This window comes from Harpegnathos saltator, unplaced genomic scaffold, assembly GCF_003227715.2.
Source record: "Harpegnathos saltator strain DR-91 unplaced genomic scaffold, Hsal_v8.6 scaffold714, whole genome shotgun sequence".
NCBI lineage: Eukaryota > Metazoa > Arthropoda > Insecta > Hymenoptera > Formicidae > Harpegnathos > Harpegnathos saltator.
In genome coordinates this window covers 673,254-700,000 of record NW_020230554.1, presented here as the reverse complement: position 1 = coordinate 700,000, position 26,747 = coordinate 673,254, and the positions used below count along the sequence as shown (strand labels likewise).

At 51.0% G+C, this 26,747-nt stretch overlaps 1 protein-coding gene across 1 annotated transcript in view; it reads right to left on the bottom strand.

Annotated features, from left to right (window-relative positions):
- The window catches only part of LOC105185953 (cell adhesion molecule 3), a 93,907-nt gene that overhangs the window by 36,982 nt on the left and 30,178 nt on the right, over positions 1-26,747 (bottom strand). Inside the window, exon 3 of the mRNA XM_011145838.3 lies at positions 14,564-14,639. Within this exon, the coding sequence (XP_011144140.1) occupies positions 14,564-14,639 (76 nt within the window). The remainder of the gene's footprint in view (positions 1-14,563; positions 14,640-26,747) is intronic.

Here is a 26,747-nt window from a genome sequence, read left to right as displayed (position 1 = left end):
CCCCCCCTGTCCTCCTATTCACAAGCCGCTTTTACTGTGAACGCAATTTACGTATCCACGGACTAATCGGTTCTGCGGTTCATTCGGCACAATAGACGACTCGTGGAAACGAGCGGATGCTGACGAGCTCGCGAATAAAAAGTGAAATGGACGCGCCTGGCGCGCTCGCTCGAGCGGCGTAGCGCAGCTCCGGCTTCAGATCGTATCCTTAATTGGTCCTCGTTCGATTATTCCTGTCGACGAATCGTCGCTATTAATTGAAACGGTCCTCTCGCTTTTAAGAGACGGCATGGACACCGTCTCTCTCTCCGCGTTTTTGTCTTTGTTCCTTCTCTCTCTCTCTCTCTCTCTCTCTCTCTCTCTCTCTCCGCGCGACGATTTCGCTCTTAACTCGCGCGTCGCTTATTACTGCCATACAGCTGCTTGCATATCGTCGACGGCCGATTAATTTCGAGCGTCTCGGGGACCATTCGATATCTCTTTATAAAGTCTTAATAGCTCCCTGAAAGCAATTTGCCTCGACCTTGCGCGTACGGTGAGCAACGCGAGCGCGACGAACGTGTTAATTTCGCGCGATCAAATATTAATCTTAACGTTTGCGTCTCGGTGTGTGGTGAAATTGACATACCGCCGATCTGGGAATATATTCACCCGTGTGTGTTGTGTGTGTGTGTGTGTGTATGTATGTGTGCGCGCGCGTGCTAGTCTGCTTTCGAGGACCGCGAAATGATTTCGCGGATTTTTCGCGACCTGTCGCAATCTCGCGTGCGCGCTCCGGTATAGCTGTTTTCCCCCGGCAGATGATTATAACGCGCCCGCGACGGTGACACGCGGTGAATCCTGCGAAAACACGAGTGTCGACGAGTCGCGCGCGCTCGAAAAATTCGCATTCGTTCGCACCCATTCCGATTGATTGTCCGCAGCAGACGCGGCTGAGAGGCGGGCGAGATCGCAAACGCGCGATTTCGGTCTCGCCAAAGTCAAAGTGCGGCGAGACACTCGTGGACGTGTTTCGCGCTCGTGTGTTGTTTTAACATGATTACGTTTCAGCAGGAAGGAAGGAAGGAAGGAGATCGAGGGGGAGCGCGCTCGCGTGACAAAACTCGAGCGTAGGGCGAGCACTATTACAATAATTGATCGACATCCCTGGCTGAAACTCGCGACGGTCCGTCGTTTTGCTAATCGAGAATTATTACGCTCGAGATGACGGGCCCGAAAGTTTTTGCTGGCCGTCTCGAGCGACAGACTAGTCGCGCGCTGCTCGGGTAGAGGTAGACTCTCTCTCTCTCTCTCTCTCTCTCTCTCTCTCTCTCTCTCTCTCTCTCTCTCTCTCTCGCTCTCTATCTATCTATGTCCCCCCTCCTCTCTCGCGTCTTTGTTATCGCGCACTGTCTCGTGTACGATCGATAACCCAACTTCTCCATTATACACGATTCGAATCGCACGGATCTCGATTCGAAAAAGCGCTGGACTTTTAAGTAACCGCGCGTCTAGATTATCAAGTTAAAAGTTACCGCTGAGCGCAAAATGGAGCGTTATCGACAAGTTGATTCTCCGCGAGAGAGAGAGAGAGAGAGAGCGAGGGGCCACCGCCACGCCACCATCACCACCACCACTATCACCACCACCACCACCACCATCCGTCCCTATTCCCCCCCCCTCTCGTTCCGTCCGAATAACAGATTAGTTGCAAACTCCGGAGCGCCATCGCGAATTCATCTTCATATATATGATTCTTCATTTGCAATTAAATTCCACCTTTGATATTACGTTGGAGGCGATTGATCCAGCCGACGCGACGGAGGGTCCTTACTCCCGCGACCGCGCATTTGTCGTTTTCGCTATAATCGCCGTTCTGGATAGTTCTCCCCACCGTTCCATCTCGTTAAATTGCATTTCAATGGAGTTTCTCGGTCATGCTCCGATAAACCTTTTGAGCGGCTGGCTCGCCGGTTAGAACAAAGGGAATCGCGTCTTCGACCCTATCATCGTCATGTTCTTACGAGTGACGTGTTTGCAAAAGTAACCGCATGCTCTGCCCTCCCGGGACCGACTCGCAACCGGCGCGCGTTCCGTCCGCGCGAAACTCACAGGCGTATCCGCCGTCAGTCTTCTTTTATCGAGGGAGTTGAGAGAGAGAGAGAGAGAGAGAGAGAGAGAGAGAGAACGTTTCAATTATATAACAAAAAATCGTGTCAATCCGATTACTTCGGAGACAAGTCAACTTTAATTGCCACGACAACGGGGGGAAAGCGAGAGATCTCTCGCGAGAGATTCGATAAAGACGGTCTGAGAATAGCGAACGTCAGATGCTGATTCGCGATTATGAGATCGGGAACGACTCGGGACGTTCCTCTGAAATATAATAAGACGACTCTCTCGAATTGTGCTTTGAGCTCGTCTCAAGTCCCGACTACGAATACGATTCATTCATGCGCATACACATACACACACACACACACACACACATCTCCGCGTGAGCCTCTCCGGGCCGGGCGACGCTCCCATTTTCGGATTTCTTCAGCGCACAGGGAGCTATTTCAAAAAAGTTCGCACGAGAGGCGAGCTACAGCGTGTACTACACGGAGGAAGGAAAAGACGCTCTGTGGGTGCACGCGTATGCACGGGCGCGAGAGAAAGAGGGAGGAGGGAGGGAGGGAGGAAGAGAGAGAGAGAGAGAGAGAGAGAGAGAGAGAAGTGGTCTGACGATTTTCAAGGGACCATCATGGCCGTGTATTGCGCCGTTCCAGAAACGAATACGCCAGCCACGTGGTGGTCCGCACCAAAGATTCCGCGAGCAAGTCGTGTACGAGCAGCGGCGGCGTCGGAGCGCTATTCCCCGAAGAGGACAGAGAGAATCGCACAGAGGAGGCGGTTCCCCGGGTCGCGTCGGACACGTCGGATGCGATAATGCACGCTCGGCTGCAATGTCGGTCTCATTGCGCCGTTGCACCGTTGCAGCGACGTACCCTGGGGGGGCATTCGTGGGCTGTGTGTCGGTGTCGGCGGTACTACCACCGTCGTCTCCCTCCCCCTCCCCGCCGTCCCCTGCGCTCGGGCGGATGCAGCGTGCAAAGCCTGGAAAAGGGATTGCCGCATTCGAGCGTAGGTGCACAATTTCGAGCACCGCGTCGTGGGATTGATTTGCATTCTCCGGCTCATTTGCTGGGTCGTGTCCTGCGGGAATTCTTTCCCCCTCCATTTCTCTGCCTCGTGCCCTCGTGCTCTCGCACTCGTACTCGTCCTCGTCCTCGATCCCCGGTTCTCGCGCGCGCTTCTACCTTTCCTTCCGCGCCGTTCTCGCGCCCTCTCGCTTTCTTCTCGCCCTATTCATTGCTTCCGCGGCGTGTTCGTCCGATCCTTTGCGCGCCCCGCCGATTCCCCGCCGTCCTCCTCCTCGTCCTCCGTCGGCGAACGCGCGTAATCTTTCCGTATTTTTTGCGGATCATTATTTATGCGCTGCCTTTGTTCTCGGGATTTGCAGACGTAGAATCCGATCCTTTATCAGAGGTAACCGACGTCTCTCGCTTTAACCTGTCGGGGAGTCGTTGGCTCCTGGCGACGAGCGGAACGATGAACGATGAATAGCAGCGGCGGACTTGCGCTCGTGCGAAGGAGCGAAGCGAGCGAGACGGAAAATCGTTAAACATTTGCCTGTTTTACTGCGCGTTGCATCGAGAGTTATTGAACGATTCACCATTTGTTCACCTCAATTGAACGCGTCTGTCTTCGTTATCTTATATATAGAGCGGCTGGCTGAACGCGTGGTTGCACGTGCGAATTTGTAGTTTATATTTGTAGCGGGGCGTATCCATAATTTGCACGCGCATATACATGATTCACCGCGCAGGGATTCACGCGATATATAAACACCCGTTGTTATTCAAAAAGTATCGCGGCGGCGGATTGCGTGAATTCGGCGACGTAATGGAATTTAGAATCAATTTGTAATTTGATAAGCGCCGAGTCGAATTACTGTCCGCGAGTGTTCGGCGGCTAATAAGATCACGGAAAATGTCGCAATGATGAATGAGATTCGCGGGGCAATCGAGGCGGAATTCTACGATCAGACACGGCGAGAATGGAGGAGCCGTGGAACTCCTATTAGGAAATTCTCTGTGGTGAAATTATACGGAGGAAGGAGTACGTAATATTGAAGCCAACGTAGCGATGAATCTTCGTTTGGGATACGCCAATCGCATAAATCCCACCGTGGAAAGCGTATTAGAGAGAGTGTCTATCAGGCAGGTGAGAAAATACTAAGGCACGCGCGCGCGCGCGATCGGCCGCGATCTTGCCGACTTATCTCGTCGCGTCGGGAAAGAGAGAGAAATAAGGGGCGCGCCTTGTTCGAGATGACGTAATACCGACGAAACAGGAAAATTAAGGGATTCCGCCGAGCAATGGTATTTTGTGCTCTCTTTGATTAGCAGCGGCGCGCGTTTCCGTTTGGATATCCGACACGTCCAATAATTCTACTAATGGCAAATTAGCGGTGCTGGCTTCAAAGCTTTGTTGCGTTTAAATAAACATGTTGGGAGTATTAATTAAAACGGGGCTGTCAATATCGCGGCAACTTATACGCGCCCATACAACAAATTGGTACACGGATTCGCGCTGCGGGAGGAGCGCACTCGTAATTTCGGTCCTATGATTTTCTACACATTATCGCTAATGGATATGCGATTAGTGTAATCAAAGTTTATTGATATTGTGCGATCGTGCGCGCGCGCGCCAGAGCGCACTCGCGCACTACGCGCATGATCGCCGTTTCTCATTTTAAAACGTATGTGTCGCGCAGTCATCAGTGCGAAAGCAGGATTTGCGTGCCCGTTATAATTACCTGATTTGATTTGTACGTATAAGGATTTAATTACGATCATTTCAATAGACGTCATTTCGCCATTATTTAATTATTTGCGACTCCCTGAGTAAAATCGATATAAATTGCACGAGTAATCCCCGACGAAGGAGCGGAGGCTTTTTCGAAAATATCGAGAGAGGCAGAGAGAGAGAGAGAGAGAGAGAGAGAGAGAGAGAGAGAGAGAGAGAGAGAGAGAGAGAGAGTGGGGGGGGATATTCTCGTTCGTGGCGTTCCACGCGACCGATTTCAATAGTAGCGAAATATTTTTAGGCGTAGGATCGATAACGCGAAGTGTAGCGGACGCGACGGAATATCGCGCGAGCGTGTGAGTATTAGAGATGATCTTTCTTTCTGGAGGGGTGAATTGCGCGAAATGGAAGGTTCAGAGGGAGAGGGGGGGGGAGAGAGAGAGAGAGAGAGAGAGAGAGAGAGAGAGAAAGTGTGTGTGTGTGTGTGTGTGTGTGTGTGTGTATGTGTGACAACACACGTCGAATAAACTGACCGGAGAAGTGCAACGGGGCGAGAGCAAACTAATTTACGATTCATGTGTCATGGAAGGTATCTCGTTCGTCCGTGTTGTCCACAGTATCCATTTGCTCCGCGTCCGTTTGCGAATGTCGACATATTAAACGGCGCTCAAATAAAAAAAATGCTGATGACAATTCTTCTTTTCCGAAACATTCTCTGTCTCGATCGGTCTTGACTGGGCGATTAGATAACATTGTCGGCGCTAATCTGATCTTCCGACTCTTGGTGACTCATTTAATCAGTCTATTCACGCTCTCCCCTCTCTCTTTCTTCTTGTCTCTCTTAATTTGGCTGCCACTGTCTTCCTCTTGTGTTTTTCAACTCGCGCTTGAGCAGGATTTTTCCCAGTGCGCATAATCCGTCCATCTATTTCTTTCTTCCTCTATATGTGCATTTTATGACTCGAAGCTAAACAGACTGGCAATATTTCGGCAACTCTCTCATTTTTCTCCACAATTCTTCCAATTTCAGCGCCTCTATCGCGTGTACTTTAGAAATCCCTACCTGCATTAAAGACGAACAAACTACGCGCGTCCCACGTGGATTGGCGTGGATGTTTGAATATTTATCGAATATCCTTAGATAAGCGCTATTAAGTAAATTAAATGCAGTATCGATCGTCACGAACGGCGCTAAATTGCTGAACTCGATATCTCCTTGCCCAAGTTACGTAAACGCGAGGTAGCGTCTTTCCACCGCGAAACCCTTTCCCAAAGTATTTGCGCGCGCGCGCGCGCGCGCGTGCGCACGCGCGGTATCGTGATTCAAAAGTCCTAATTAAATACGCAACATTAGGTACAAGTTTCGCGAATCTTTGCGGGATCTCTGCCGGCTCCGTTACATCTTCGCAGTTTGAGAGAGGAGCGAAATGTCAATATCCCAACGAATCTCCCCGCTGCGCGGGAGAAAGTTTCGCCCTCTGACAAAATAATTTTCCAACTTCGCGCATATGGCGGTTTCCCCGCGCAGCGGCGCGTGTACAACGTATTTCGTCGCCGAGGGCGCGGGAACTCGCTGGTTAAATTAAACGTATCAATGTAAATTACTCGGCGCGCCGGAAATGCGCGCTCGATAATCGTTTCTCCGGCGTGAAACGCCGCTCATTTTCGGCAGGGATGAACTTTATCGCGCGCCGAGTCGCACGCCGCGATTTCCGCTAGGAAGGAGCGCGATCAAGCTCGGCGGTAAAAATAACGCGTCTACCCGCGACATCTCTCAGCTTATCGACAGCTTTCACGGGCTCTCGAGCAAAGTACGCAAGCATGGCGATAAAGTACGCTCATAATGCGGGATCTGACCGAGCGTGTAATAGAGCCTGTCGCGAGCGGCTTCAAGAGGACACGTAGTTTCCGGCTCGTCGTGGCGGGCATCGTTGCAGAATTTACACTCGGGGCTCTCGGCTTTCGCTACGGAAAATGATAAAGGGATAATAAGCCCGCGTCCGAGTCAAAACAGGCGCGCGCGCGCGCTCGTGGGCGGGGAAATGGGGAAAAGCTGCGGCACTCGTAGGATTTCTCCTTTTTCGCGCCTCGCCCTCCGACTTGTCACATTGTTGTATTGTACGTCATCACCTTAATACACAGTTACGTGCGGGATCAAGCTTCAGCCCTAGCGGAGGGCAGGATCGTGAAGAAAGTAAGTGGTGCCGTGTAATGCAGATGTGTATCTCTGTCTCTCTTTCTCTCTGTTTCTCTCTTTCCCTTCGAAGCGACGGCGTGGCGCGGCGGGCGCTGTAAAATGTCACGGGGAGCAATTTCCGCGAGAGAGGGATTCCGCTCCGTACGAAAAAAACAAAAGATACCGATTCCTCCTCCCCATTTGTCCCCGGGATATAAGCGTTTAACCGCGACGCTCGCGAGCGGAGTAATGGCGTAAATTATACTTTCCTTCCTACACACCCCGAGGGAGAAAGAGAGAGAGAGAGAGAGAGAGGGAGGGAGGGAGGGAGAGAGAGGGGGGAGGGAGAGAGAGAGAGAGAGACAGAGAGAAGCAAAGAACTCGTGTCGAGAGGTACACTTCGCGGCGAGTACGTCCACTTGGCCGTAACACTCTTCTCGACGAACCCTCCGGAATGCCAAAATCCGAGATTGCGCGCCGCGCGCGGGCAAGAATAATCGCGCGCTAAGAACCGTCCGCGACGTTCTTGCGCCGACGCTTTGACTCGCGCGCATTTGCATCCGACGACTTTTTGCCGGCCGTATAATCGATCGGGACTTTTCCGACCTCTTCAGACGCGCGACAGACGCGCGATTGACTGTAAATTTCATCGATGCACCGCGCCAATTTCAAGTCGCGACGTGTAGGACGGTGGCGCGGGGGTAGGGGGAGGGTAGAAACAGAAGCGCGATTACTTCCAGCTGCACGTCCTTTTCCGCCTTTCCGATTCGTCTTTCACTTTCCCTCTCTCGCCGCTGTCTCAAGATTTCACTCGCCGTCGTTGGATCGGCCTGCCAGTCGGATTAATGTTTCAGAAATTCAATTACGAGTTCCTTGACAGCTGTCTGGCCCGAGTGGGATCCAATTAATACTCGTGATATGGGCGTCATTGTTACACCCCCTCTCGCCCCCGCGTAGGCTCATTAAAAGCGTCGAACCGAAAGTGCCGCGGAAACAAGCACGGTATAATGCACGATAACGCACGCGAGTCAAGCGGCGCTGCGGTGGGGAGGGAAAGGAGGATATTTTATAAAATACGAGGCGAAATGACGAGAAAGGCTGAGGGCGGGAAGGGGCCCTGAGGTGCCTCGGTTTATGCGATAGTCGATGCGACGGGTCGCGTCGTGCTCGACGAAGAAGGACGCGAGAGCGAGAGGGGTTAAAAGGTCGCCGGGAGGGTCGTCGATCGAAGGGCGCCTGGGCGAACGACGCTCCACTGCGCGTTCCGCTTCGCTCCACTTTCTCCACGATTCTTCGAGACACCGTCGTGGAAAAAGCGTGTGTTCCAATTTGCAGGCGCTTCGCGCGCCTTCACAGTCTCGTTTACGACGTTACGTGGCGGGCATATTGTTTCCTCCCGGCAAATGCGAGACGCTCCGCGGCGAACGACTCGCCCGCCGCGAGCAGGGGGAGGGGGGAGGCGGGGAAGAGCCCGGGCCTATGCACGGCGTTATGTTCGAGCGCGATATCTCCGGCGATGAGAGTGTTAATTGGAGCAACAATCGCGCTTCCTGAGGAGGAGGAGGAGGAGGAGGAGAGGAGAGAGGGGAAACGCGTCCTTACCCGAAATATTCCCCGCGGAGCGAATCGACGCGGCGCGATATCGTCGGGATGGTTTCGCACCGTCGCGTTTTTTCCCTTTCTTCCCTTTTTTCTTCTCTTTCTTTTTCTACTGATGACGGAAAAAGGGGGAGAGGAGAGGAGAGCAGAAGAAAATAAGACACGTTTCATTTCGTGCGTCGCCGCATTCCCTCGCGCGCGCGTGCCTGTCGAAAAAATTGCGGATACATCGAGGAGGAGGGAGGGGGGGAGGAGGAAGGGGAGAGCACGTGTTGCGACGCGGGGACGCGTGCGCGGATTAACGTAAAGTACTTCATGCACGACGTACGTGCAACCGCATCGCGCGCGCTATTTTACGGGGAAAGCATCCCCGTGTGCGCGCCTGGACGCGCCGCACGTTTCGTCGCGCCCCTCGTCGCGAGCTCGTCGTTATCCGCAGGTTAACGCGTTAAGGATTAATAAACGCGTTTCGACGAGATGAAAGTTTCGCGCAACGATGCGTACAAGAAGACGGGATGTTGTTAGTCGGATTAATAGTAATGATAATTATAATAATAATAGCAAGCAGAACGAGCTCGAGCCTCGAGCTCTGTACCCGACCGAGAGGCGTTTCGAAGCGGCGCTCGCGCGGCGGGAGGGAGAGCGAACACGTTTCGAATCGGGTCTTAGCGGCGCGGAAACGTCTAAGAGAAAATGTTTTCTAGCGAGAGATAAATGGTCCGTCATATAAGAATAACAGAAAAGTTTGGATTCAATATCGCGCGGCGTCGCGCGCCGGTTCTCGTTCGTAAGTTATTGAGTTTCAAAGTGCAATAGTCAATTCGACGGTACGTGCCGCGCGTACCGCCGTCGCCGATTCGCCGGCGGTCGATGTGACGAATTTTACTTCCGAACTTTGAAATCCAATAACTCACGGCACGGTCATCGAATCGACGTGTTACAGGACGGTTTGCCGAGTTTCGGGCAAGCTCATCGTTCCTCATGCGTTTCGCTGTTTGCGACGCACGGCGCGGCGCGGCGTCGGACTTTGTGCGGCCGAATTTATGGCGACCGCGGCCGCGACGACCGATGTTGCACTTTCGGTGGTCGCGAACGCGACGTGTCTGCGCAGATAGAGCCGCGAGCGCGGATTTCACGAGCGCGCACATACCGACGCACGCGCCGCGGGATGATCCATCGTGACGTGTAAAAGAAGTCGACGCGACAGTAGATCGTCGTCGGCTGGAGCGCCTCGAGACAGTCGTCGAGTAATCATCCCTTCCGCCCGACTTTTCAATGCGCAGCGAGCGCTCGCAAGAAACGCAAGAGATAACACGTCGCCGAGCAGCGCGTCCCGCGGTGTGTCATCGTCGTGAAATATTCCGCCGCGCGGCACGAAACGCGCAAGGAAGAACCTGCGCCGGCAGAGCGTCGCGCTCTCGTCGCCGCCGCGCCGGCGATATCTCGCGCTAATCATATTCCCGGTAATGATCATCAAGCACCGCATCAATTACGACGTTTAGATCTACGACGTGTCGACTAAACGTCATTACGCCCACCCCCGCGCTCTACCCAGTCTCACGCCAAAGTATATAATTACGCTTTAATTATCCCCCGCTGGCGGGGTGACTCCGCGGTTCGTGTCGGGACTCGGCGCGTTCGTGTGTGTGTGTGTGTGTGTGTGTGTGTGCGCGCGCGCGCGCGTGCGGCCCAACAGGCTGACTAGACGTCGGCCGGGGTGACTACAGGACTCTTACACAGACTAGACGATATCCAGTACACGTCCGCGCGGCACTTCGATCGAGCCTCCCTAATAGAGATTCCGTGAAGCTTGTCGTTTCCTACCGGAAGAAACTTCGATTCCGTGATAACTTAGGGTATGCAATTACCATCCATCTAGCGGATGGCATGGGCACAGTCGGGGAGGTCCGGCCGAAGGGTCAAGTAAGGGTGAAAATGTATTGGAGCAGACGGGTCGCGCGCGCGGCCTTATAAATCGACAGCAGCTGGCCGCTGGAAATTCTTGACCCTGATTGCGCGGACGACCGTAATCATCCGCCATTATTCGATCCGTAGTTAGCCCGCGCGCCGGGTCTCCATCGATCTTCCCGACGACATCGATCAGCCGCCGCGCCGTGCCGCGCGTTGTAGCGCGAATAATACAAGGAGAGAGAGAGAGAGAGAGAGAGAGAGAGACTATACTTCTTTGACGGGGAATGCCTGGCGGAGCGGGAGCGGGAGCGGGAGCGAGCACTCGACGGAAATCGTGTCGATTGAAACGATGGATCCATCGCGCACGTTCGGGACGAACGTGCTCGCACGAGTCAAAGTGGCTTCCTCTCCCGACGCGGGCGGCCGACTTCTCGGCGCCTCGCGTCGCGACGATGACGCGAATCGGTCACCGAGCTCGTCGCTGTATTGTACATTCGCGTCGCGAATAGCGCGGGACGTGGACAGACTGTGTCTGTCACGTATATTCGGAGTGCCTTGGAGCACACAAAGGAGAAATCCGTGACCCTTGGCCGAGCCAGCAGGGACCGGCAAGGTGCTCCTTTTCGCTCGGCCAACTGGATCGCTCCGCTCTCTCTCTCTCTCTCTCTCTTCCCCTTTTTCTTCCTGATCCTCTTCTCCCTCGTTCTCCGCCCATATTCGATGACGGATCGTTCCGCTGAAACGAGTTTTGCTGACTAACGGCTCGCTGTTTCTTTCGCTCTCTCCGCGTCCTCGTACCTCCTCTTTTTTTCCTCTCGCTCGCCTTCGATCCGGAGCATCGCCGATGCCGCCGCCGCTGCAGCGGCAACCACCATCACCGTCGGCCGATCGTCGGGAAATTCCGATCAGTAGATTAGAGAGCTGGAAGCGATAACGCTTTCGAGGAAGGTAGTACGTACGCTCGTCTCCTCGACTCGCCCATGAAGAACTCGCGCGCGCGCGCGCGCGCGCGTACGACTACGTACATGGGAGAAAAATCTCGCGAGAGTTGCGACTCGACGCGGTCGAGTTAAGGGTCGAGGGGCATCTTTTTCCGACAGGAGAAAAGTCGGCGCCGCTGCGAACGGTAAGAGAGGCCGCTCCGCGTCGGCGGAGGGGTAGGGCGCGAGAAGTTTTCCCGTGCGGACCCATCTCCGCGTTGGCAAGTAAATAAATAAAGTACGAAGAGACCCGGGAAGAGTATCGAGATTTCTTCGTTGTTCGATCCGATTCGCGTTTCAAGCTCCGTCCGTACCATCCAGCCGCGCCCTCTTTCTTCTTCCGGCCGCCGCCGCCGTCGCCGCTGCCTCGCTCCTCTCGTTTTGTTCTCTCCTTTTTTTCTTCCTCCGACCCGCTTTTATTTGTAATTTTATTTATCGTTTTCCTTTAACGCAAACCGCAAACCCGATACGTACTTTATTGCTCCGCTTCTTAGCCGAGCCGTGCCTTTATGAGCTCCGCTTACACGATTTACTTCAGCGGGGCAAACGCGAGGTACGGCCTTCGTGTCGTCTTCCGTATTGTCTCTCTCTCTCTCTCTCTCTCTCTCTGTCTCTCAGCGACGTGACCGCATCGCGTCTCCACAGCGGCGTCGCGAGGCTCCTCTCTATTTTCCATTCGGCCTCCTCCTCCGCGCGTCTTTCACCCTCCTCTTCTCCCTCCCGCCCCCGCCCCGCCCCCGCCCCGCCCTAGCCCTGCCGCGAAGCGCTACCGCTCGCGGTCTTAATAATTCCGGATGGAAATGGAATTTGTACGCGAGCCGGTTGCGCTCGCGGCGTACTCCGTCCGGTTCCGCGCCGATGCAACAATGATTCCCGCAGTCCGTAGTTTTTTCGATTTCGGCGCGCGTGTAAAATCTACTATCCACCGTCCGGGGGTGGTCTAGTCTTTCATTACGACCGAGCATTTACGTTGTAACGAACGAACACCACCACGGCGGCGGCGGCGGCGGCGGCGGCGGCGGCGTCGGCGGTAGCGTCGGTGGTGTTGGTGTTGGTGTTGGTGGTGGTGGTGCTGCTGGTGGTTTCTCGCCGCATACCGCGCGCGCTTGTTCGCTCGCTCGCGCTGTGCACACACGGCGGAGCATTCACGCCCATTGGCTTGGAACCGAGTTGATATACATTAGTGATTATGTCGCGATACTTTGCTTTTATTGTGCGGTCTGTATAACCCGACGAATTATTTAGCGGACCCCGGCCGCGGTCGCGCGCGAGCCGGTCATTTATCGTTACTATATTCGCCGCGGCAACGCTATATCGCGCGCCGCATCGAAAACTGATCGAATTAACCCTGGGAGCTCTCTTTGCGTAGGCGTAACTTTATTAGCATGTGCAAACGAATTAAATTATCGATTGCTGAGTTAACATAATCACGGTCGCCGTCGCTGGGTAGGGGGAGGGGGACTGGCAGGGAGAACGAGAAACCGGTGCTAATTACTGAGGAGCGAGGGCAGGGGGGAGGGGGGGAGAGAGCACAGAGGCAGCGGAGAGAAAGATCCGGGGCCCGAAAAGTTTCCTCCGCAGGGCATAGACCCCCATTCTTAGCGCGAGCCCCCGAGAGTATAATTTCCGGAAAAGGATATCGAGGAGATTTTCAACAAAGAAAGTCCGTCGTTTGGTATATCGTAAAATCGTACGTCGTAATTGGAGAAAATAATGAGGAAGAGGATGTGCCGGAACGAAAGGAAGGTAATAGGTGCCTCGGGAGGAGGAATGCAGAAATTATGTAATGAGGGTGAAGTAGCGTCTTGTTTCAACGAGATGCGCATTATCTCTCTTGCGTATAAAATGCGAGTGCACGTCGATCGATAAGCAGCGAAACACATCTTGTGCTGGTGCGCACTGTTTAACTCGGTCGTGTTTACATGCTTTATGAACAAAGGCGTGCAAGAAGCTTTGACTCTTCACATCAAGTTTGCCTCCGCTGTTTTAATAATTAAGCGCTTTATCGAGAGACGGGGGAGGGGAATGAGAGAGGGAGGGGGAGAGAGAGAGAGAGAGAGAGAGAGATTGTCCGAAGGAAAAAGAAATTATTAAGGTAACGTTCGGGTTTTCTTCAAAAAGAAGAGAGTAGAATAAATGTATTTCCCTTAGTATTTGAAAGACGAATGTGTTTTTATAAATAATTTTCAAAATATTACCACAATTCATAATCTAAAGAATTAAAAATCTTTAGAATTTTTCCTGCGAATAAATCAATCGATACCGGTAAGTATTTAGTGTCGTATTAAGTCTGAAATGGTGTGTGAAATAAATTATAATAATGACAAATTATTATTTATCGCGAAAGAGGCGCAAAAGAGGGAGAGGAGGAGAGAGAGAGAGAGAGCCTCAGATGTACAAATTATAAATAAGTTCACGAGATAATTCGGAAGCGACGTGAAAAGCAGACGTGGATGTAACATAAGATCGCAAGCTCAGCTGAATTGGCATTAATAAAAATAGACGGTCTCGGCAGAACTCTAAAGAGCACGAAAAGTAAATCGCAGCCTTAAAGCTCAGGGAAGTTCGCTTCTAAATAAGGACTTACGAGTTTTCAGATCGACATATACGACGTTGGATTTTTGGAAACGTAGGAGATTTATTCTTAGGTGCAACGGTGAGACAAATAGGATCGATCTCGATGACACGTCTATTTCAAGTATGATCGACTAGCGAATTGAATTTTTGTTCGTAATCGGATAATCGATGCGTGGTGCATCATTTAGAAGTTTTGTCACATATTACCGACTCACTACGGTACGTGTCGATCAGTAATTTCGGATACGATCTATTTTCGTCGGTGCCACGAGAAATCATCCCAGAACGCTCGGTCCTGTTTCTCCGCCGCCCCACTCCTCCTTTTTTCAAAGCGGATGCCATTACGAGATAAAATCTTGATACCACAATCGCGATAAAACACCACAATAATCTGTGACAGAGGTGCACGACACTGCCGACATTACGACTATGTCGCGCGCGCAGAAAAGCAGTTGACGTTTGTATGGCTTATGGCGAGCATTCTCACCTGCATTCCAGAGTCGCCTCGTTGCCCCTGAGGGTGTACGCCGGGACATTTACGTGAAGTAGCTTCAGAGCAGCGACTGAAACAGAAAAAGGGAGAAAGAGAGAACTCGCATGAGATCACATAAATGTCAATTGCGAGTATATACGCCGTCGCCCGGGGGTGCTATCGACGCGATGTCGTCGGAAATGCGAGACAACGATTCCCCGAGTGTTCGATTGTATCGCGGATAATAAAAGGACGAGAGCGGTGCTTTTCGTGCTCTGAGAGCCGTCTGAAAATGATTCTTAGTCACGACCACTTGTGACATAATTGTACATGAAAGAGTTACTCTTCCTGGACGGGGAGATCTTTCTTTCTATCGCTTCTTCATGTGCCAGCGGAATTGCGGAAAATGTTTTCCAAATATCGCGCGAAATCGTTGTCTGTTGTCGGCTGTTCTCACATATTTTGGGACCCGGGTGATATCTGATCGAAAACAAAAATAACTTTTGGAATTTAAATGGGACATATCTTCTTTTTTTTTTTTTTTTTTTTTTCATTAATTTTCAAGCCGCAACGAAGCCGTGAATAAGAAGAAAAAAATACGCATTTTTTGCGCGTGCACGCAAGCGTATATTTCCGAGTTACTCCGCAATTCTCTAAGGTTTGATGAAAATGGACAAAGCACGTTGCTGCTTGTGAAAAGCTTCGCTTGTCGGATCAAGTTAGATGACGTTGGCAATCGCTGGACAAGAGTGTGCCGCTTGAATATGATCCGCTGTACCAACGCGTATATAGCTCGGCGTTCGGTAGCGGACGTTTTCAAATGCGGAGTGCTTTCTTTCACGCCTAAATCGGTAAATCTCTTGACCCACTGCCGGGCGTGCACAATAGGAGCATTAAAAAAACGGCACTCCGGTTACTCGACCTACCGCGAATCTTTTCCGCGGAGAAGTATCTCGTGTCGACCTTCGGCTTGAGCTTTCAATAGTGACGAGGGTCGGCAAAGCTCGGAAAATTGTGCCAGGATTGGATGATCCGGAGGATTGGAAGTGGAGCTAGATGCTCAAGTAATGGAAGACAGACTCTATTACGACATTCTTCGTGGTTTACCGCCGCTTCTTATCTCCCTTTGTCTTCCTCTCTCTCTCTCTCTCTCTCTCTCTCTCTCTCTCTCTCTCTCTCTCTCTCTCTCTCGAGCGTGCTCGACGAGTCGAAAACTATTAGCTTTTTATCAGGCGTGTATCTCGCAGATACATTAATGAAATTTTGCGTTATCGAGGGAGGAGATCTTTTCGCGATACGCTGCGCACTCCGATCCGAGCGTACGTCCGGTCAGTTTTTCGCTTGATATCGTCGCTCATCCCTCGGCGAGACATTCCTAGGAATTTTAATCAAAACTTGGGGAATTACCATTTGGCCGTCCGATATACGCTTTATTTTACAAGCGGAGCTTGGGCGTCTCCCTTCCGTCCCGTCTAGGGCTTTTTAAATTAGATTTTTCGTCTCAGCGATTCGATGTTTCCAATTCCCGTTTCTGTCCCCGCCAGATATAAGTAAGGAGAAATTGTCGGCCGCGTAGACGGTCTAAGCTCGCCTCTTGTATTTTTTAACGCGGCGGAGTGTATGTGTGCGCAGAGTACATAAGTATGCGCATGCAACGACTAGCGGCGGGGGTCTCGGTATCTAACTTCGTCGTCATTGTCGTCGTTGTCGTCGTCCTCGTCGTCGCCGTCAGAAAGACGGGAATGGACGTGAAGAGCAAAAAGGTTAAGAGCGAGAATTCTTAGGCGGAGACGGACTAAAATTTTCAGTACCAGATTAAATGTGGAGGCTAAAACATTCCAGACAACGGTCTTGTTCTGCGTTCGTGCACTCGTAACGTGAACGTAAGTCGTCGTAGACAGTTCGTAAGACGTGGATCTCGTTTACATATTAATTCGCCGTAAAATAAAGCACAGGGTCCGCGCGCGCGCTATCGCATATCGCGCATACGGGCGATACAAGAGAGACGACTGACTTTGTTCTTCATACGTTGCAAGCTCGCGTGACGGAACATTGGGGCGTTTAATATTTCATGGATCGACCTCTGTTCGATGCTTTCTTCCTTTTCTTCTTTTCTTTCTTTTCTCTTTTCTTCTTTCGAACGACTCTGCGAGTATCTTTGCATCGCGCGAATATAAAGGGCGGGTAAATATATAGAAAAGAGTACACCTCACCGATTCTTTTTTTATTTTGAAATATGTTATAAAGAATGAAATTCTGAGTGACTTTTCCTAATACAATTATATGGGGGTCGCTTATAGTTTCTGAGATATTTGACTTTAAAGTTTTATAATTGCACGCTGAAGTATATTTGAAGTAGACAAGCAGTTTTCGTTCACTTTAAATATAGGAAACAGTACATATAAGCGGGAGAGGGGCGGAGCCCCTCTCCAAACAAATCTTAACCTAACCTAACTAATTGCATCTTTGTATATTTTTGGGTATTGTTGAAAAAAATTCTCTTAAGATCTATCACCTGGCTCGACTTAACTTGTTATAATATTTGCATATAATTAGATGTTGTGGCTCTTAAGGAGATCTTTTCAACATCGCCCAACAATGTATAAAGATGCAATAAGTTAGGTTAGGATTTTTTTGAGGAGAGGGTGCGGGGGAGGGGCGGAACCCCTCTCCCGCTTATACTGTTTCCTATATTTCTATGTATACATTATGTTTGGATTAACTGTTTGGATTGTAAATAACGTCAGCTTATGATGTCTGGAATTTAATTCCAGGATAATCAAAATTCTAAAATTTTAAAATCAGATATCTCGGAAACTATAAGCGATCCCCGTATAGTTGTATCAGGAAGTCACTCAGAATTTCATCCTTTATAACATATTTCAAAATGAAAAAAACCAGTGAGGTGTACCCCTTTCTATATACTTACCTCTACTTCAAATATACCTCAACGTACAATTATAAAACTTCAAAGTCAAATATCTCAGAAACTATAAGCGACCCCCATATAATTGTATTAGGAAAAGTCACTCAGAATTTCATCCTTTATAACATATTTCAAAATGAAAGAGATCGCTGAGGTGTACCCTTTTCTACATATTTACCAAAGGGCGACTAATTCGAGGCGAATATTGGCGAGAACTGCTGCTAAACTTCGAAATACAGAATATCGAGTTCCAAGTGTACGTTCGTCGCGACATGCCATATACTCGAGTGCACGACCGGGCAGGCCAATTTCATTTTCGACTAGCGGTTATTATCAACCACTACCGTCTCGAGAACACGTACACGTCATCGCGGCTTGATAAGTTTTCCGCGCGACCAAGTGGATTTCGAGTCGAGTCGATATGCTCGCTTCCCTCGATTCCCGACCGCGCCGCGACGTCTATCTTCTTACCCTTTGGTCGGCCTGTCGATCTTTCGAAGCTTCCGATACTTTACTTGACATGGTAAGTACCAAAATTCGAACGTCACTTGGAAGTTTTCGACCGTCCGAGGACGTGTCTAAACAGTTTAGCCAGCGACGCGCGCACGAGAGACGTCGAGCAAACCGAAACTTTCTGCGGGAACCCCGCGAGCTTTCGTAATTGGAGAATGTGGGGAAGAGGGGGGGAGGGGGGCGGAGAAGGACTTGAGTCTGCCTCTCGATTCTGCATACAGCCGGCAAAGTAAATTGGTAAACTGGTAATGTTCATCTCGCTGGAAATTGTTATGCTCTGTCAGAAGCAGCGGATGATGTAGGTCCGAGGGCGAACCCGAGAGTTTCGAGATCGGCCAAAGAGGATTGGATAAGGGAGGAACTGTCCGCGCGCGAGATACAACGACGCGACGTGACGCGCCCCGTGCACTTTCGGGGGCGCGTCGTGGCGCGAAAATCGATTCGCGCTCCACGTTTTCCGGATTTGTTTACACACTCGTGAACTCAACTCCGTTATCGCGGCGCATCCGTCGATTTCGTGAATTTCTCTCCTCGTAATTCTCCGCCTCTCTTTGACTCGTCTGCAAAATTATCCGCGAGGATTAGCTCGCGCCTCGCGAGGCAACACGCCGCGCGAGGCGGAAAAACGCGCGCGCGTTCGTACACGTGACCGTGTTGCCCGGAGAGACAAAATTCGACGGTTCGCGCGCGATTGGGAGCGCACAAACGGGAAATAACGAACGGGTTTGACGTTAACGATGCGATGTTACGCTATTCTATCGGCGCAGCTCGGAAGGAAAAGTGATCCGATTGTTGGGCGCGCTACGGATCGGGGTGCAAAGCTCGATGTCGATGTCCAATTAATTTGCAGTCGGGCCGCGCGAGGAGCGCGCGGCGAGTCGGCGATATCGCCGGAGAGGTGTCTTGCCGATCGTGTCGGCCTTCGTTCCGTGGCGCATGGCTAACAACGTCGCTACCGGCGACCATTGAATCACGCGAAGCCCCGGGCTTCGAGAGCGGGGAGATAAGCGAATCGGCGACGCGCTCTCGACGAGAGAGAGAGAGAGGGAGAGAGAGAGAGAGAGAGTCACCTTTGGTCCTGGTGCCGGCCGAGAGCGCGCGATTATATTCCATCGAGAGAATCGCGCGCGCTTCGATTCGGCCGGGGAATTAATTGCCCCGGGATTCGGCTTTGCATAGTCGCCATAGACGTCGCTCTTCAACGGCGAAACTGCCGCCAAGTTCGAGGCAGAGCGATCGCGAATACGCGCCCTCACCGGCTCCTACGATGACTACTCGGCGGCTTTCACCGAGATTTGCGTCGGGAATTTTCCGCGATGCCGAGCTCGTTTTCTTGTAATTAGACCGCGGCGCGCGATAATAATAACGATCGTAATTATGCGCGCGTTAAATTACCCATCAGCCCTGAAATTATGCTCGCATAATTCGAGATACGCAATACCCTCGTATTTCTTACGTCGCTTACGTCGATCTGCTCGTTGAGAGACAGAGACAAAGACAGAGAGAGAGAGAGAGAGAGAGAGAGAGAGAGGGGGGGAGCGGGGGAGAAAGATACCTTGTTACCTGTGCCTTGTTACAGACAATCTCGCATAGATTAGGGACTTACGATGCTACTTTATCAACCGGAACTCCGGAACTATCTTGTTCTTGCTCTAAACGACATTAGGAGACACACGTTCCCCCGTGCGGGCTATGTATTATCGTGTTAACGCGGCTTACGTTGTTCTTGCCTCCACCTAGACAATACGGAGAATACTGTTTCCGAGGGAGCACTCCAACGAGTTGATGTCGCCGCGAAACTTCCGCTGGGCTATTTTTCCGCGGCTTATTTGCGAAATGAATAAAAACGAGGCGTGTGTGCCTACGAAATCCGCCATCTTGGCGGATTAACGCTAATTTATATTCGCTTGAGACTACATTTATTCTATTCTATGAATTCAGCGTAATATCACCGCAGCGCGACGTCGACGAGTCGTTCGTGCAAATCCGATCCGTCGCGGTCACGCGGAGTCCCAGCTGAACCCGAATAATTACCGCGTGGCATCTCCGACAAATGGATCGGCATATATACGCAATTAATTAGCGATTCGCGTATTTATCGTGGATTTATCGTCTCGTCGACATCACAAAGCAGCCGGATCTACTTGAAGCTTGGCGCGAAGCGTCGCTCTGGGAAATTAGCCGACGATTACACACACACACATACACACACACATACGGTGCTCGCGTCGACCTTTCACGTCTCACGTGTCACCCGCGCGGATAAAAATTTCAATCGCTCTATCCTCGCGCACCCACGAGTCACCCCCCTAACAACGGCACTGCCCCCGCGTTTTAGCGCGCGATCACGCGACCCGTCTCGTCGTCCCGTGAATGAAGAACGTACGAGCATTTACCCGTCATCGATCGGGATCCGCTATCAAACTTGGCGCAATCTACGGAGCTCGTGCAATCGCGAAACTCGAGGTCATCCTCCGTCTCATATTTTCCGGCCGTATTTCACGTCGAAAGGTGGGACCGTAGAATTTTTAACAAGCTCCCGATGAATATGCGTGTTATAACACACTAAACCCAGGAACGAGAGCGCATCGTAAAGTACGATAGCCGCGCGTAAAGGGCACGGCGTGTAGAACGCGGGGGTTGCTGAAGAGGAGGAGGAGGAGGAGGAGGAGGAGGAGGAGGAAAAGCAGCGGGGCGACAGGAGGTGGGAAGGACACGGAGCGGAGCGGGATAAGGACCGCGCTTCGCGCACACCAGGACTCTCTATTTTAATACAGACTTATCTAAGGACGGCATAATAACGCGCCTAAAAAAGCGTTATCGTTAAAACTTCTTGCGAGCAGCGCGGGAGAGCGCGCCGAGGTATCTTTAATTTATGCAGTGTCCGCATTTCGGGCGTTGCACCCGGCCGGAAAAGGAGGGAGGGAGGGAGGGAGAGAGAGAGAGAGAGAGAGAGAGGGAGAGAGAGAGAGAGAGAGGGAGAGAGGGAGGGAGAGAGAAAGAGAGCGGGCCCTCCGCTTCTCGGTGGCTTTCCCGGAACGAAGTTGAAATTCATTATAAGCAGACATTAATTTTACGCGGATTAATAACGACGCTTCCCTGTCCTTTATCACGACGGAACACTGAGTCGCGTCGCGCCACGCCGTGTGCCAGCCTGCTGTGTTTTAATTAATTCGTGCCACGCGCACGTGTTTGTGCAGCCTGTCATTTTGTCGCTGTCTTTCAATTGGCCAAACGAGGCGGGCGAGGGATCGAGCGAGGGACGCAAAATTGTCGAGGCGAAAGTCAAATGCCTCGGCTGAGCGTCGCGAACAACGCTCGGAATTGCAACAAGATGAAGCCGAAAGACAGATAGATAGATAGTTATAGAGAGAGAGAGAGAGGGAGGAGGGGTGCGAGAGAGAACTTTCGGAATCTCGCGTTTCCGCGGCCGGGTTAATTCGATGCGTCGAGTCATTTGTACGACTTGATAAGAAAAAACGTGAAATGCAAGTAGGATACGCCATCGGAGCTCGCTGTCGTAAATATCGAGAAACCATTCGGCGCGAGATCGGCCCGGCTTCGATCGTCGACTCTCGCGCGAATGTGACGAATGGAGCGCGCGCCGGCCAGGGCTCGGCCTTCCCAGCAGGTCGAAGCAGGTTTTCGCACCCTACGCTTGTTTCCCCCCCCCCTCCCATAACGAATTTACCGCAGTGCGCCGCGTTATCGCTCGTCGGTCGGCGCGCACGCGGCGAGTATCGCGAGTACGCGAGCAATCGATGATGCTCGCCTGCGCGTCATCGTTTTCGTGCGATTCGCCCTGCTTTTCAGAGCTATCGGCCCGCCGCCGTCATGTCGGCGCTCTCATCGCGTGCGAGCGCTTTTTCCTTCCGTGCCCTTTCGCCTCCTTGCATTCGCGCGCGCTCGCGCTCGCGCCATTTTTGCGCGGAGTCATTACGCCCCGTAGTTGCACGCCGCCGCGCCGGGCCCGCTCTCTCTCTCTCTCTCTCTCCTCTCTCTCTCTCGCTTCGTTCGGAAAATCCCGAAAAAGTTCTCACTCCCTCGCTTTTGCCGTCGAAATAAGCGAGGCTGTTTCACCGATTGTGCGCGGGGGATGATGGACGGGCGTGCCGCTATGGACTCTCGGCCGCACTCTCGGCGCAGTCGAGTCGCAATCGCCAAAATGACGATTAGTCGCTCCAGTTCCGCGCTATTGATGTATCACGGTTCTTACATTCCTTTAGCTATTCTGCGCGCGCGCGCGCGCGCGAGAGCACACGACAGAAGAACGTCGTGAATAATTCAGTGGCACTTTCCGCGCGCGTAATAGTCGTTTTCCACACCCCCTTGCATCCCCTCGCGGATCCTGCCGCGCGCGCATTCAGACGCGTCTCGTCCTCGATCATTATATCCGGGTACACACAGCCTTTCGCGTCTGATTTCGAGGCCGTTGGAGACTAATTGACGAAACAACCGCGTCGGCTCGCATAAATTCGTCGCGCGTCGGACGACACAATGGCGTCTCATTTCCCCGAGCCACATTATCGTCCATTTATCACCTCCGTCAGTTTAAGGAAAAGAAAGGCATCTTTCGCTCTCGTCTCATGTTGTCGCGACGCTGCGTGTTACCGGCTCGCGTCTCGACGGAGGCTCGAAGATAATCGCGCCTCTGAGGGCGCGATGGCAGGAGCTACCATCGCACGCGCGCGAAGAAGATATTCTCCTAACGAAGAAGATATTCCTCGACCATAATATGGATAACGCGTGCGCGCGAGCGTGCGACCGCTCGGACGGGGGAGGAGAATTTAATTTTGGAAGAATTGCTTCGGATGGTCTTGCCTTAACGAACGGCGGGCGAGCCGGAGGAAAGAAAATCAGTGCTAAAGTAGTTCTGTCTGGAAGCACCGGATTAACGAGGGAGTGAGGCGAAGATGGAGAAGAGCAAGAGACAGAGGGGCGGGAAGGGCGGGCGAGGGTACATAATGTAAAAATACACAGGGAGAGACAGAGGAGCCAGGAATCGAGTGTAAAATTGTCCGCGAGCCGGCTGCGCTCGCGCGACGAGCAATAGTCTTTGTCTGGCTCGCGCGCGCGCAGCGGCTGAAATAAAAAATAATTAGTCGCTTTCAACTCTTCTAGGCTGCTATAGCAGCGTAAACTCCTTTGCGCCAGAACGGACGGTTAAGCTTTCTAGCTTGGATAAAGGGGGAATTAACCGCGGAAGCCCTTTATATCCGTTCGCGACGCTAAACGCGACTTCTATTGACCCGGGGGCTTTCAGCCGGGGGTGCGCGTACCGCGCGCCCTGTTGGATTCCGTCGTGCGTATTGCGCCGATTCGTGAAACGCACCGCCGCGGCCGGGTCGCTGGGTCCTTCAAACGGTGCTTAAAAAGTATGATTAATTAGAGATACTCTCTCACGGCTTTCTTTTCGGCCGGCTGGCCGGCGGATCGCGATGAAATAATTTCCGGCGCGGCGAACGCGCGTCTTGCGATGAGAGAGAGAGAGAGAGAGAGAGAGAGAGAGAGAGAGAGAGAGAGAGAGAGAGAGAGAGAGAGAGAGAGAGAGAGAGGACCCGTTAATCCGCGGAATTAGCGTGTACACAACGGATACGCGCGACCTCGTCCAAGCGGAATCCGTAAATAACCGAACGCGACGCGAATTACTCGCGATATTGATATCGCGCCGGGACGTTGAAATATCGCGTTGCGCTGCTCGGCGCTGCGATATTTAGTTTCGCCGAATAATTTGATTGTCTGAAAGCTTACCGTCCTGTCACAATAATTCGCCCGAAGATAGACGGTAAAAGTTCCAAGTGCCTCGGCGAGAGTGTGTATATAGTGTAGTTGTTTCGGATTATTCTACTTATCACGCGAGAAGCCTCCTCCTCTCTCTCTCTCTCTCTCTCTCTCTGCCGCGCGCTAATTCGTCTCCCAGACGTGTCGACTCGCATCGAACAAACTTTACTCCGTTTTTCATCGTTCTCGCAGATATATACTCTATAGTTATTTCCGACGTGGTATAATTGTCTCGACCAGAGACTCGTCTTCGAGAGGAGCGTTCGCGGGAGCAGCGCGGGCTAACGAAATTCGCCGATAGGATAGGATAAGAGCGGCAGATAAGCCGCTGACCGAAAGTTTGTACATTAATTCCGTAATGCCCGGCTATTAAATAGTAATTCGCCACCAGTAAAACGCTGAGAAACTGCTGCTGCCGCTCGCATAAGTGTTATCTCTGGCTACGTACGCCGCGTGCACAAACGCATTTCGAGTGCTAAGCACTCTCTATCAGATACAGGTATTTATTTGTGCGGCGTATCGGGGAGACTTTCCCGTGAAACTTTTCACAATTCTCCGCGGCTTGGGGCCGAAAATTCCGAGAGGTATTATGATAAATGTCGAGGTCGCGACGGTTTTCGATCAACTCTCTGCCAGCACGCGCAACGATCTGTCTCACGTTTTGTTTCTCTTCTCCATTTCCATCGTTCTTGCTAATTTAGTTTTTTGTTCATGACAGACGATAGGAAAGCGTATCAAGTCATTGTTTCTCTTTCAGGAAACTAATTAGTTAGTTACCGTTGCACAGCTTGATATAGCGAGCTGTCACCGCGGAGATTATATTTATGTTATATTAGGACAACTTGAATGTCAGGGGGAATTAAATCATATACCGATATCACGAGTACGTCGCGCAAGTAAATACAACGTTACGGGCTCTCTGAGACGCGCGCGTCCCGGCGGGACAAGGTCGCGCGACTTCGAAAACATGTTCATAAGTACGCAACCGCCGCCGACCGCCTGCATTATTGTTTACGCCGCGGCGGTGGACGGTCGGCGGAGGATCGCCGCGCGTAATAATTCGCGAATTTTCACGCTTGATCACAGAGTACGCGCGCGTGTAACGTGTAATATTCGTGCGTGTGTGTGTGCGTATGTGACGATCCGGAGCATCTGGAGCAATAGCAGTGTTTCATGGTCTTTAAAGGTAAACTTTTATTGGTTAACTTGGTTAAGTTGAAGATGCTAATTTGTAGTCTCGAGTCTTTGTACTCTTGACGCGAGGCGCATTTGTCGCCGTAATACTAATGAGGAAACTCGCTTTTTGTTACAGATCTGCTGGAGTTTGCGGCCACGCGATAGCTGCGGTTACCGGGACGCAGTTTCGACGGACGCCGATGCCGCACCGGAGGATCCGGCTCGGGCCGAGCAGAGTCGGCTTGAAGGTGAGATTCACCGATCGTTTGTACACTTCTTCTTGATTCATTGCGATCGAAAACCGAGCGGTTGGATAAAAGCCGTTGAATTACGATGGCAAAGGGTCAACATTTGTATCTGCGAGGGCGCTTCCTCGAGCTAAACTCAACCTAACCTAACTTTTAACCTAACGGTTTAACTAACGAAACTATATTTTTTGTTACAGACTTGCAGCAGAACGCGGCTGACTCTGTCTGCTGTGTATCGGTGAGTCAGAGAAGAAAAGACATTTTTATGGTGATGGGTGTTTGCAATATCTCGAGAAAATCAATGCGATTTAATTGTACTTTTTTCACACGTTGCTCGAAGTAATCAGGAGATCGTGTCTTTCAATGACCGTATTACACAACAGAATCTTTAAGATATTATGTTTCTCTCTTTTATATTTACTCTAAATCATTAGAAGATACAGATATAAATACTTTGGTTTGTTATTATGTTGAAATCAAGATATGGAATTATTTTCTGCGATTCAATCAATATAACTCCTGTTCCGAGTAGTGTGTAATGTTAAAATTTGATCAGAATTGCGCCATCGCACGTGAAATTCACCATTATTTATCTTATTCGGCTTGATAAATTTTGTGTCTGTCGAGTTTATGAATTTTCTACATTTTTCACGCATGTCAAAAGTGATAATATTTCATTTGGAATTATCGATAAATTCGGTACGCGCGTTTATTTACGTTACAACTTAGTCCTTACGAAACAAGACGTGCGTTTCTCTCGAATTACCGTTCGCGAAACAAAACATTTTCGTTTTTTTTCTCTTGTCTAAGCGTCGTAATTTTCATTCGCGATTGATTCTACGCGAATCGCGTCTCACGTATACATTCTCGGAACGTTGCAATTTACCGCGTTTACTTCTTTTTGGGATAAAAATCCCATCTCTCGAACGCGACCATATACGCTTCTTTGTCTCGCCATTCCCTTTTCTTCAATTTCATCGAAATTAATCAAAGAGGAAAGATAAATAAAGAGAAAGAAGAAGCGACAAAATATTATGAAAAAGCAAACTTGTCCTGGATGCTGAGGAGGTTGAACACTGGACGGATGCAGAGTCACAGGAGTCAACGAAAGTCGGTCGAATGTGCGGATCAAACGCTCAGAAAGCGTCATGTTTTATAATGCATGTTCACATTTAAATCGCATTGGTTTTCAAGCAGAGATGATAAAAAATAGCGCGCGATAATATGCGTTCATATCTAATTTAATAAAAATGTGAATTGCGAGAAGCACTGTTTACTTTCTCTCTGATCATCGCGGAAATATTTATTCTGCGAAAAATTATACGCGGAACTTTGAGAATGATCATCGATAAGATACATATATTTGACGAATGAAAAATCATACTGGTTGCACCGAAGCTGGCTTCTTTTTGCAACATTTTATACGAATATTAATCTGATATTTTGTGCATAATATTTATGCGCAGTATCAATTTAAGGAAAGTTAACAAGTTACTGCTACGGCGGTCTCTTCCTCGATACCGACCACCGACATATTTTCTCTCGTGCTCGTGCT